General features: G+C 32.7%; 1 protein-coding gene across 4 annotated transcripts; it reads right to left on the reverse strand.

Moving 5' to 3' along the window:
* Nucleotides 1-759: 759 nt before the first annotated feature.
* Nucleotides 760-11,531, reverse strand: LOC126664860 (SNARE-interacting protein KEULE-like). 4 transcript variants are annotated; one of them, XM_050357448.2, is made up of 22 exons: nucleotides 11,381-11,526; nucleotides 10,864-10,966; nucleotides 10,553-10,611; nucleotides 9,366-9,447; nucleotides 8,635-8,713; nucleotides 7,926-7,976; nucleotides 7,723-7,819; nucleotides 7,566-7,598; nucleotides 6,846-6,971; nucleotides 6,580-6,771; nucleotides 6,421-6,504; nucleotides 6,246-6,344; nucleotides 6,088-6,164; nucleotides 4,841-4,934; nucleotides 4,214-4,339; nucleotides 4,040-4,135; nucleotides 3,784-3,900; nucleotides 3,627-3,704; nucleotides 1,698-1,852; nucleotides 1,458-1,548; nucleotides 1,208-1,297; nucleotides 760-975 (listed from the first exon to the last, which is right to left on the reverse strand). In XM_050357448.2, the coding sequence occupies exons 2-22, from the start codon at nucleotides 10,925-10,927 to the stop codon at nucleotides 937-939; spliced, it is 1,929 nt and encodes a 642-aa protein (XP_050213405.1). In that variant the 5' UTR covers nucleotides 10,928-10,966; nucleotides 11,381-11,526; the 3' UTR covers nucleotides 760-936. The 4 variants fall into 4 exon arrangements, with proteins under 4 accessions (XP_050213405.1, XP_050213406.1, XP_050213408.1 ...); XM_050357449.2 differs by lacking the exon at nucleotides 11,381-11,526 and having other exon boundaries at nucleotides 10,864-11,004; XM_050357451.2 differs by lacking the exons at nucleotides 10,864-10,966; nucleotides 11,381-11,526 and having other exon boundaries at nucleotides 9,366-9,434.
* Between the last annotated feature and the right edge of the window lie 1,041 nt (nucleotides 11,532-12,572).

Below are 12,572 nucleotides of genomic sequence, written 5' to 3' on the forward strand. Positions count from 1 at the left end.
TTGATGGAAATGGATCGTAAAATTAATGTTGTCACAATTTCAAAAACAAGAAGCATGAATTCATACACCAATGAACTCTCATAGTCAAATGAAATGTATGTAATGCGACTAAGGGTGTAAATGTCCCGAGCCTGAATGCTACGCCTGAGTTTGAGCATAGCATGTCGAATGGCCTTAAATTCTCAAGCTCGAGCTCAAACGACATTCGAGTTAGTCGAGCTCGAGCTTTAGACAAGTTCAAAGGGAATAAATATATTTATATCATACTTATACATTTAGTCTTTATTGCCATAAAATATAAAATTCAACCCATTAATTTGATAGACAACTAAAATTAGAGGTATAAATAATTAATATTATAAGAATAAATTATTATTTAAAGTATGTACGAGACTCGTTTAGGCTCACGACGAGTCACATGAGCCTCTTTAATTGATACTCGAGGTCGGCTTGAGTTTAATTTGAGATCGGCTCGAATTTTTCGAGTCGATCTCGAGTAACTCACGTATACGGCCCAACTCATTTATATAACATGGCATCTTCCGGATATTTTCGCTTCTCTGAGATCTCTTGACTCCTCAGAGGCTTTTCAGGTTTTATTGCTATAAAATTTCAAAGTTTGGTTAAGAATTAATAAATGAATTAATTTCTGATTCAGAATATTGCACCTATGAATTGAATTTAGCTTCTAGGCATATGATTATGAAAGTAAAATGTAAGTGTTGCTATTGATCACTTACCTAATCTTAGACCTCAGCAAGCTCTCAACAACCTATATGCATTGCTACCAAAAAACTAAAGCTTGACGCAAGTAAATGCATAAGCACATAAGTAATGAACAAGTGAAATTGCCTTGCACGTAAGCATACACGAATATAGATGGGATCAGAAATCATAGAAGCTTTATTCTCAGTTGCTCATCTCCACAACTAGAGATCATCTAATGAGTTCTTGTGTTGACAGTAACTTTATTTTCTGCGTAAAAAACAATACATTTAGGTAAGGAGGTTCGCCGAGATTGAAGATGAACATTGGTAGAACAGAAAAAAAGGAAAATACGTATATAGTATATGGAGTCTAATTTTATAAACTGTTTAAAATAGGCGGGTCTAACACGGACTTCGACTCAAACCGAGTTTAATGAAAAAATTAATGTAAAAGCCCCGCCCAAGCGGCACAAGAGTGGAGGACAGAGAGAACTACTCACTGTAATAAATTCTGAAGGATCATCAAGACTTGAGGAGCCTATAACCACTTCTCTCTGTAACTTCTTTGTAAGTTTGTGGCACACCCTTAACTGAGGATAATCATGAGAAGAGAAAGAGTACAATGTAAGCTTATCTAAAAGAAAACTACCATTAAAATGGACTTAATACTAACTGTTCATACCTCATTCTCCCCTATACAAAATTTATATATAAGTTATATAAAATTTATGTTTATAAAACTCTTCATACCTCAGATCTAGTAGCTCCACCTACTATAAAAATAAAAATACGCTGCCCCATCTTTTCGGAAACAGTAGAAGTATGCCTGGGTCTTGAATCGCTGTGTTAAGCAGTTCAAGCAAACATGGCACCACATGACACAAAGAACAATAAATAAATTGTTACAGAACAAAATAACAATATTGATATATCTTTTTATAATAACAAAGGGAAAAATTTATAGTTCTGGGATCACGCTCATGTTAATACCTATCATTAGAGAACTGGGACCGTGCCCATGTTGGCGTCCGTCTTGAATGGGTCGATGTAGTTTCGCGTGTCAAATTGTAAGTACTGCATGGCTCGTTTATACACGGATATTCATCCTTCGGTAGCTCTCCTTTACTGAGTTTTTCGATAAGTTCCTGAAAGACAGAAATTTAGCAAGTTTTCTGTAAACATAGACTTGATTTGTACATCAAAATGGCAAAAGTAAATCAAGTAGCTCATATTTTAAAATCATGTCATTAGCTAATCCGTTCATTCTCACAAGCAAACATTCAACTATGCTCCATTTGAATGGCAAGTGCTCCCTTGCCAACAATGCCTCAAGGCACAGTTGATATCCATAATCAAACATACAAGATAGGTGGCAGAGAAGGAAAAATAAATAAACTAATACCACAAAGAACCACCCGCTGAAGTACATGACTGACTGTATGTGCTAACACCAGTGAACAAAATCACATAAGATAACATAGTTTTTTTTCCTTCAAATGCTTCCAAATATTGGAACTTGTTAAGGAGTAAATGTTAAACTTTTGTACATCCCCAACTGCATGAAATTTATTACTAAAAGAATAACTAATGCAAGCAGAAACTAATAGGAAAAAATAAATCAGACTATCAATGGTGTTTAACTTTTCTAACTGTCCAATTTCAGTGTCTGATATTTTTAAAATAGGCAAAAGGTCTGAAAAACTACCCACCTTTCAAATTTTTTTCAATAGCACCCTCACCTTGTAATTTTTTCAATAGCACCTTATTTCGTATTTTTCGATTTCAATAGCACCCTAAATTTTTTAAAAAAAAGGATGATTTTATTATTAGAAGGATTAAATTTTTTAAAACAATTAAATTTAAGGGTCATTTTATACTTTTTTTCTACTTGGACAAATTCAAATAAGTCCCTTAACTTAAAAACCTTTCAAATAAATCCAAAAAAATAAATAAATAATAATTTAATTTAAAATTAAAAAAAAAAACCGAACCCGCTTTGGAGGAAGACGAGCAGCTCGTCTTCTGGTCTTCCATGGAGGAAGACCAGCAGCTCTGGTCTTCCGCCATGGAAGACCAGCAGCTGGTCTTCCATGGGGGAAGACCTGCAGCTCGCTGGTCTTCCTCCATGGAAGACCAGCAAATCTGGTCTTCCTCCATGGAAGATCAGATCTGCTGGTCTTCCATGGGGGAAGACTAGCAGCTCGTTGGTCTTCCTCCATGGAAGACGAGCAGCTCGTCTCCGGATTCGGCTACGGGTCTAATTTAATTAAATATTTATTCATATTTTTTTTATTTTGTGAAGAAGAGGGCGTTTATGTATAATTTAAAACATTGTAGAATATTTAGAACTTATGATATATATGAAGGATTTTTTTTGAATATTAACCAAATGAAAAAAGTTTAATTTGATGCTTTAGGGTGCTATTGAAACCGAAAAATACGAAATAGGGTGCTATTAAAAAAATTACAAGGTGAGGGTGCTATTGAAAAAAAAAAGTGGGTAGTTTTTCAGCCCTTTTCCCTTTAAAATAAGTGTTTGCAAGTTTTTAAAAGTGTAACAAAAAAGTGATATTTTAGCCAGTTTTCAGTTATTAAGCAATCAGCCCCCATATTTATTTAAGTTTCGTCATCACATTTGCAAAAAAAAAAGTGATGGTAGTATATGTGAATGATAAACTTATATATATATAGAATCTAAATTGACAAACTACATTTAAAACCTATGGTGACTTAGTTAGTAGTCCAGTGACTGAAATAAAATGCGGCTAAAAGCACCTGTTTGATATACTTCTAAAAAGTTGACAAACTAATTTAAAAGAAATACAAATTCTGGCACTGGTAAATTTGAAAAGTTCAAACACCATTAGCATTATTTTTCAAAACTAATACATAGAAAACTGATACCTACTCTGATTATACCTCTATCATAGGGTAAAACCGTGATAATTGCCATGATGTTTCTTTAGGACCAGCTCGGTCTTTTCTAGCTGCATGCTTCTGGCAATTGTAAAGAGATATAGTCACATAAGACAAGCATGGGCTTACCAATGATTAAACAGAAGCAACATATATTTACCTTATGACTGTCAAACTTCAGAGAGAAAGGTCCAGTAGAACTTTTCTTAGGCTCTGGATGCCCGAGCAATTTCATATTTTTCACAGCATAAATATCATGTTGTGGTAATCTTGCTAACTGGAAATAATGAGATCAGTGTGAAACAAGATGCTAATAACATTAAGTCGGGAAAGGCATGATTTTTTAACAAATTGACTTCTAACTGAAATAAGAAAATATAGCATAGCAGGAAGAGGAGAAAAAAAGAGAGTCCAACCTTCATTAGATCAAGACCCTCTATAGTATTAAACTTCTCAGGATAAATGGCAGCAAGAATCATCAAGAGGCGCAGCTTATTTTCACGACTTACATTCTGCATAAGCAGTAATCAGACCTTGTAAGTAATTAGAGAACTTCAAATGCTTCTGCTATAATTTCTGGAAATCATTACCTCATTTTTGGTAAAGAAATTAGTTACATCCTTCACTCCTGCATCTCCAAAAACCAAATCCTGCTCCAGTTTCCCTATGTCTCGAAGTCCAAACTCCGTAATGATTCTGCTAATTTTTCCTGCAATCTGCATCCATGGAATGTAGTTTTCATTAAAAGTCGGTCATATAAAATTTATTTCCGTCAGCACATACTCTTTTCCTTCTAATGGTAATGGTTTCATCCAGTGTTTACAAGTGTAGAAAAAATTAATCTTGAGCTTTAATAAAAGTTGAGCTATCCTTAGCACACTGTAATGGTTCAGTCTAGAACAATGCTAGAATTATAGACAAACTTGCACAAAACATACGGTAGGCATAAAATTTGACATAATATAGACCCTCCAGAAAACAAAATTCTGACATTACTTTCTAATAAGAACACAAACACTTGACGCAAGCAATTGCTCGAATTATGCACCAAAAATTTAAAAACCAAGAAAATCATGAGAATCTCCACTAGGCTGCAACTAGAAATAGAATGTTTTGAATAATTATATCTAGGGGATATTAAGAGAGAGGGTTAGCCCATTGTACAAAAGTTACTTTAGCTATATAAAAGCAATGTGTTTTGGCTGAAAGACACCAACCTCTACATGGAGAGAGAGCTTGTCCATTTGTTGGCTATAATCTGGCAACGCTTGTACCATCTCTTGCAAGTTTCGAAGAGAAGGTTCACCATTTCTACAACAAGTAAAAATTCAAATTGAGAATATCATGACAGGTGAGCTTTCTGTCTAAAAAATAGACAACTTAGAAACTGTACATAATATGATAGCTTATCTGCCTGAATTTTTGAGAGAATTTAATACGAATTATAAACATCGCAATTTGATATAGAACAAATCTTACAAGGAAACCTAAGGATACTGGGATGGATAAAGAAATAAATCCGATAGAAACTGCATGCTATATTTACTTCAAACTGCAGTAGTCATTCAACTTGTGTATCTAGGCTATCAGGTAGAAGCCTTGACAGATTATAGACAGCAAACCATCCTATTCCTTAAAGTGCAAAAGAAAAAAATGTAAAAAACTAACCTAATAATACATTATGCAAAAACAACAGGACATCATTTAGGCTATTGTATTTATCTGAGTCATGCACACATACACACACACACACAGAAGGAGACTGTAATAGAAGAGTGTTTATAAAACTTAAGGAAAAAGTAGGTATTAACATCAAATTGATATGAATTATTGGAAGTGGTTTATCAACAGAAAGGATGAAGATGAGAATCATAATTAAAAAATGTTTGTTTCCTCATCCTTAGTTGAAGAATTCATCAACTATTTTATACAGATTGAAACCCTCATCTCCTATTTTACATGAGCTTCAAATTAGAAACATGCTTAAGTGCCATAAACCAGCACCTCTTTAATGGAGCCTCGCTTCAAATGGTTAAGAAGCTTTGGACCCTTTCTTTCTGGATTTAGTGCTCAGACAAGCACCTTTTGTACTTTTAACTGCAGCACTCTTAGCTCCAATTGACTTGAAATAATATAGGATGCAATGTAAGAACAAAATATGCTAACAGGTAATATCTGTAGAAAGCTATAAAACCAGTATGCCACAATACTAATAGCAGACCTATAATAATCACTTATATCAACCTCATACCTAACCTGCTAACTAAGCATACATCAGTTGAAATAGAAAAGGAATAACAGTTCAAAACCATCCACCCTTTCGGATTACCAAATCAGTTCTTGAAAGAACTTTCGTTCCTATTTCAAAATTAACAAAACAGAATATACCACGGTAACCACAAAATAGCATTTTACCAACTATGTTTTAAGTTTATAGAAAAAGCAAAATGTACTTTACACCAACCTTGGAACCTGTTGGATATGCGCAGCTTTATTCTTTGACACAAAGCTGGCCACCTTCTCATGTAACCTTTCACTAGCCTGACAAGGCAGACAAAAGTAAATTAGTGCTCACAGCATATAGATGTTCAGAAAAAATATAGATATATGTGACAAACTTACATCTGCTACATGCGCATGGCGGAGCTCAAGCCATATAGGATCATATTCATCTAAAGAAACCTCTCTTATCTCTGGAAGAGCACCATTTCTTTTAGGAACCTGAACAGTCAAAATCCTTGATTTTCAATAACAAAAAGAGATCTAGAACTTATGCATATATATCTCCGTAACGTACCTCAAGCATGTATTTATTTCCCTCCAAATTTAATAAATCATGGCACAAGGCATCATATGTCCACTCATGTATAACAGGAGCAATCTAGAAAAGCAAAATAAATACATTATACGAAGCCACAATAAGCATATAATAAGTAAATACGCAACATAAGCTTACCTGATCTACAGATCTGTCCAGGATAAGCAGCTCACATGTTTCTGTCTGAGGAAAGTTTTTAAGCCTTTTTTTATAGTGAATTATACGGTCCCAAACTCTTGCAGCAAGTTTTGTAGGGATAAGATCATGAAGAGGTGTCGTTGTGGCTACATCCAAGAACTTGGCAGCACGATAGTGAATAGAAGGCAATTCCTGAAATAAGAAACATGGAGACCTAATAAAAATATCAAAACCATGTAAACCATGATACAATATACTTTTAATACCTTTAAAGAGGCAAAAACGGTAGCAATGCGAGTAGCCATCAGATTTAAACATGCATCACCTTTGCAAGAATCCTCATCATCTCCAAAAAGCTCCTCCAAAGCAGTTATATTGTCAGTCACAAAACCCTATACGGAGAATGTCAAATTTGAAATTAAACAACCCAAAAAAAATCTATAAGAAGGAAATCACTAACATCAATGGAAAACCTGAAAAAGGTAAGATTTGTAAGAGAATAAACCGTTCTAGTACTATAAAATAAGAGCAGAAGGTTGGTAGTAAAAAAGGGATGTCTTCATACAGGGAAAAAGTACAGGAGAGTACTAAAGGAGAAAAAGAACAAAGCAGTGAAGTTATGAACTCTTAAAAAACAATGAAAAGAAAAAGTATAAAAAAGATTTTCTGAAATCAGTTTCATTACCATGTATAGACATAAAATTATTCCATATGAAAAGAGAATGAAAAGACAGCAACGGATTTTCAAAGCCTAAATGATAAAAGCTACTTGGTGTATAGAGTAAAAAGACTGGAAGGTAGAAAATATCATTGATAACATGATGCTTCCTTAAATTGCTCCAAAATCAAACAGAACCACGCAAAAACAATGGATATATATCATATAATCGATTAATAATAGATTTGTTCCATAGAAAATAGTCCAATTTATCATTGGCTATATGAAGCATACAATATTTAACTAAGACTGAGGTAGTGTCACTTACCTGGCTGTCTATAACAGAATATTCCAAATTCATCTGTCTCACCCAAAACAGAAAATCACTATCAATCATAACTTTTCTAGTAATCATAAAGCGAAAAATGTATCAAGAAACTGGATAATGAATTGTTCCAGAAATTTAATTACATTAAAAAATATACCTCTCTCAGCACTACTATTCCAGGCCGTTCACATGCATTTCCCTTAATAAGAGTTAATAAATCTTCTGAAATAGGTGAGCTGAAGAAGACAAATGCCCTGCATCCATGCAGAAAAGATATAAAAAAAAGTCAAGAACCATCATTTTGTAGGATTTAAAGGAATACACATTCTTTAATTAACTAATGGCAATGTTGTGCCATACCTTTTGTATAAAGGTGACATCTTGTCCATGTCTGACAAACACCTGATAACACTGCAAACGAACACAATTTGAAGAACAGAAAACAGGTACATACATAAGTACATATGCATCAATATATTTATATATGTATGAAGAGAGAGAGATGCTACTAGTTGATTGAGTTTATCTGAAGCAACTCAAACTTTGTAGTTTTATGAAAAAAATTGCTAAACAGATTAAGGCATCATACATATACATCCTACAATGTATTTGAATATTTATTTCCTACAACCTTTACATGAACAAATACGAATTCCAATTGTTACAACAGAAAACTATATATCTCAACTACTTCAAAAGTATCATCGATTTATTCATTGTTCATGTAAAATTAAGAGCATTGCTTCAGTGTATTCAGGCATTCCAAAATTACTGAAAATCAATTATTTTCTTCATTTAGAGAGAAAGTGAATGTGCATAATCCTTTTCAACCCTAGAACAAAACTAACAAACATAATTTGGGCAATATTAAGCACTTTTCACTTTTTATTTATCCAGCGTTTTTTTTTTTTTACAAAAGAGAAGAAATCAAATATGACATTGAACATAACCAGAAGCTTAAAAAGTGAACAAGAATCATGAGAAAAGTGTGTCCCATGGTAACCGTAATATGATATAGATAGAAACACACAAAAAAGTACTTATAGTCGGCCAATGGAAAGTATGTTACTTCTCTTTTGTAGGTTGAATGAAGTAAATAGCACTCAGGAAGGGCATCGGCTGCCTTCTTCTGGATATATGTTCTACCACTACAAAAGACAGAAAAGAAGAAACAGAAGATTTAGTAAATTCTGAGAGACATTAATATAAATCTGAAAGCTCCATTTCCTGCTGTATAACTTTTTCACTGCCTCATCTAAACTATAAGAATTATATGAGAAAAGTGTGCTCAATTACATGCATATAACAGCAAACAATCAGGAAAAGTTTTTCAATTTTTTCTTTTTGTATGATTGCTGAAAGTAGCAAAATCCAGGTACTAAAATCATTAAGTATAACAAGAAACAGAAAAATTAAAAGCTTAAGTGATTGAGCATATTCCAAATGCATGATAATATGAATTCAATTTACTCAAGAAAGAGAAAACAATATACAAGCATGATTGCTGAATTTTTTACAAATATCATTCTACTCTGCAACATAAAAAGTTATAAACATCTCTTAAAAAAATATTCAAAAGAGATCTTCTAAGATTAGTCGCAAAACACCTCTTCGAATTGGTAACTTGTAATGACTTTGAGCAAGCAAAAATACAAATAAGACGACTCCAAATATTTTCCACCAAATTAAAATATTAAAAGCTTTCTTCCTTGGTAACGGAAAACATATTGAAAGGAAATTCTGCAAGAACATAGCAGAAGCAGGTCAAAATTTTCAAAATCAACAATTACTAATTCTTACATGAAACTCCTTCCTGTGTGAGATCACCCATCTTGAACACATTGGAAATGATCTTCAGAGTAACCTTATCTGTGATGAGTACCTATCCATAAGAAATTCAAGAATATAAACGTTCTAGAAGACATTATCCAAGCCCAAGGTACGAGCACCGTGTGCGAGTAGAAGAGACAGCAGGATAATAGCTAATCATGCAAACAATCATAATGGAGATTCTCATGAAAATAACAATGATGAACCACTGAACACCAAATGGACTAGAACTAAAGTTACATTATCAGATATGTACATATATAAAACAACTCCAGCAACAACCCTGGAAGCCCCCTCACTCGTCAAGATGAAAAAGAAAAGGACTAAGAGAAGTGAAAAGCACAACTAAAGTAAGAGACCTTTCTTTATATGTTCTTGGTGGAAATGCGTCATAGAGGGTGAAATAATTCCACTAAAAGCCATGATATCTAATAAATGTCATCTAAACAGCCTACCTACCCAACTTTACCCCTGTTTTATCCACATAATTAATCAACTCGCGTTACAGTGGCATGCATTTGATGTCCAATACAATTTACATACAAAAATAAATATTTAAGAGTCATAGATGAGTAACCATATGAAAAACATAGAAAAAAACAAAAAGATAAGAAAATGGAGGAGCATATCCAATTCAAAACCACACCAGTTATTAAAATCTTATACCAAACAAACAAGAGGAGGAAATTAAATAAATAAACTAGCATATCAATCATTTACATATTCAGGTGATGAACCAAAATAAACATTTGCAAAATGGCCAAACTCCAAAGTTTCAGAGAACAAAAATGCAAAATGACTCTATTTAACTATATGATGAACCAAAAGAAAATTTTGAAAATTGGCCAGAATCCAGAGCTTCGGAGCACAAAAAAGCAAACTGACTCTATGTAACCAATTTCAAAAACACTTATAAAAGCTAATTAACAAAAACACTTCTACAGTACATGGAAAGAAATATAAATCAAAAACTCTATAAACAGTTACACCATTCAAATTAATCATGAAAAGTTGATGGAAGATTTTCATCAACATGCAGACCATTTGAAATGTTTTTTCCTCAAGAAAATAAAAATTCTCCTAAATTTCCAGGATGAGAAGAGAGTAGCAAAACAAAAACAAAACAGAGTCAGTAAAAATACTACAGCCAACAATACCTTCCAAGTTGATTGATTGTCCTCCATTTTGGCGAATCGAAGCATTTCATGTAATAAACCTAAAACAAATCAACAAAGCTAAATTAGCAAGAGCAATTCCAAAAAGAAAAAAACACATGATGATCGGCAAACCAGCATGGATATGCCTACATTCTATCTTCTAACAGTATCAAACGAAAGAAACATAACAACACAGCAAATTTGAGAGGGTCTACTGAGCATAGAAATGGAAGCAAATTGCAATTAAAATTGAAATGAAGTGAAAAACAAATGCATTGTAATTCAGAGAGAAAGATAGAGAGCGAACTAACGTTGACGAGTGATTTGTCTAAAATTCTTGTACATGCTGCCATCATCGGAATCAAAGATCGTCATCCCGCGAGCTGAGTTTGAATGCTGTCTGTGATTATGAAACTGGAAGAAACACAAGGACCAATATTAAACGTTTGAGTGTTGGTATGTGTTAAACCCAAAATATAACTTAACGATCCAAACAACTCCTCAAGTATTTTAAAAAGAGCACATAAGTCCTTTTAATTTTTGTTTTTGCCACTTAGACCCTTCACGTATTTAAAGAGGTACAAATAAGCCCCAAGTTAGACTCCGTTAGAAAAGAACCGTTAACTTGATTAAGTGTAAATTACTGATTAACATCTTCTTTCAGCCATCAAACCCAGATAAGGAAGAAGCAAAGTTGACAAATTCAGACAATAGAAAGAAGAGAGTCACATTTTTCTCTTAAGCATTTGATCGAACAGTTAGCACACGTTGTAAATTCATGAGATTTTCAGCAGCAGAAGGAAAACAACTAAAGAGCAGCAAACTTACACAAAGAGAGACCAACTTTCTTTTCCTTTTCCAATTTGTAAGTTTCAAATTCTGATCTCCGGCGGCGGGGGGCGCCGGTGTAGTGTAATAACGTCGTTTGTGGATAGAAATTCAAACTTTGTTTTTGCTTTTACAATAATGCCTATTCTCTCAGTTTAATATACAAATGCAGAAAATGCATTCTCTCAGACTTCTAGTTATAGTACGTAGCTATGCATTTTGCTAAATATTCCTCTTAATTTATTTATTTATTTGAAAATTATTCCTCTTAATTAAGTATTAGTAATTAACACTTGACATTCTCTCATTGGTTAATTAAAATTCCACCCTCATAGCAACTCTTCTATTCTTTTCCTTATACAAAGATGGTAATGTATTAATTTATGAATAATAAGTTTCAATTTAGATCAATAAATGCTTAATCTTATTGCTATACAAATGAATGAATGATATCTTCAAATTTAAAACTCCTACTACAATATTTTCGCTTTTTAATTGCGATAAACGTTCCAAAAAAAATAATAGATTAAGTTTATTAAGGTAACAGTAAACATATATTTGGAGCTATAAATGTTAATATTTTTTAGAATATTCATCTCTTACTAATGATCATTGATTGTGTTCGATTTTAGTTAATTTTATATTTTTAATTTTATACAATTCAACTATATTTTATATAATTCTATATTTTTATATTTCTATAAATCTATATACTTTTAAATCATTAAAACTTAAATAAATTAAAACATTAATTTACTATCTCTTTGGACACTCAACATATAAATCTTATTTAAAAAAAAAACTATTTTCAAACATAATAATAAATGAAAAAGTAAAACAAAACGGTGGCTATACAAACTGCCAAATTTTTTTGAGTTTTGAACTTAAAAAATATGAAGGCTTAATGAACAAAAAAAAGCCAAACTTTTCATGAAAGTTTCAAAAAAGTCCAAACCTTTCAATTTTATCTAATTTGTCCTGAAATACATGATTTTGTTTCAATTATGTCCAATTATATAATTTTTCTTATGTGGCGCTGATGTGTAGCATGCCACATCAGCGTCATGTAAGCACCACATGAGCACAATTACATAATTGGATATAATTGAAACGAAAACACGTGTTTTAAGATAAATTGGATAAAAAAAATTGAAAGGTTTGTACTTTTATGAAACTTGTATGAAAGGTTTGA

This window comes from Mercurialis annua, linkage group LG1-X (genome assembly GCF_937616625.2).
Source record: "Mercurialis annua linkage group LG1-X, ddMerAnnu1.2, whole genome shotgun sequence".
Classification (NCBI taxonomy): domain Eukaryota; kingdom Viridiplantae; phylum Streptophyta; class Magnoliopsida; order Malpighiales; family Euphorbiaceae; genus Mercurialis; species Mercurialis annua.

What these genes read in the sequence shown, in the direction of transcription:
- LOC126664860 (XM_050357448.2), bottom strand. Translation starts at nt 10,927, where the DNA reads ATGACGATCTTTGATTCCGATGATGGCAGCATGTACAAGAATTTTAGA. An exon ending in ATTCTGTTATAGACAGCCAG is followed by an intron (nt 6,972 to 7,565) that starts GTAAGTGACACT and finishes TTCTCCGTATAG; the next exon opens with GGTTTTGTGACTGACAATAT. An exon ending in TCCCAGTTCTCTAATGATAG is followed by an intron (nt 1,549 to 1,697) that starts GTATTAACATGA and finishes TGCTTAACACAG; the next exon opens with CGATTCAAGACCCAGGCATA.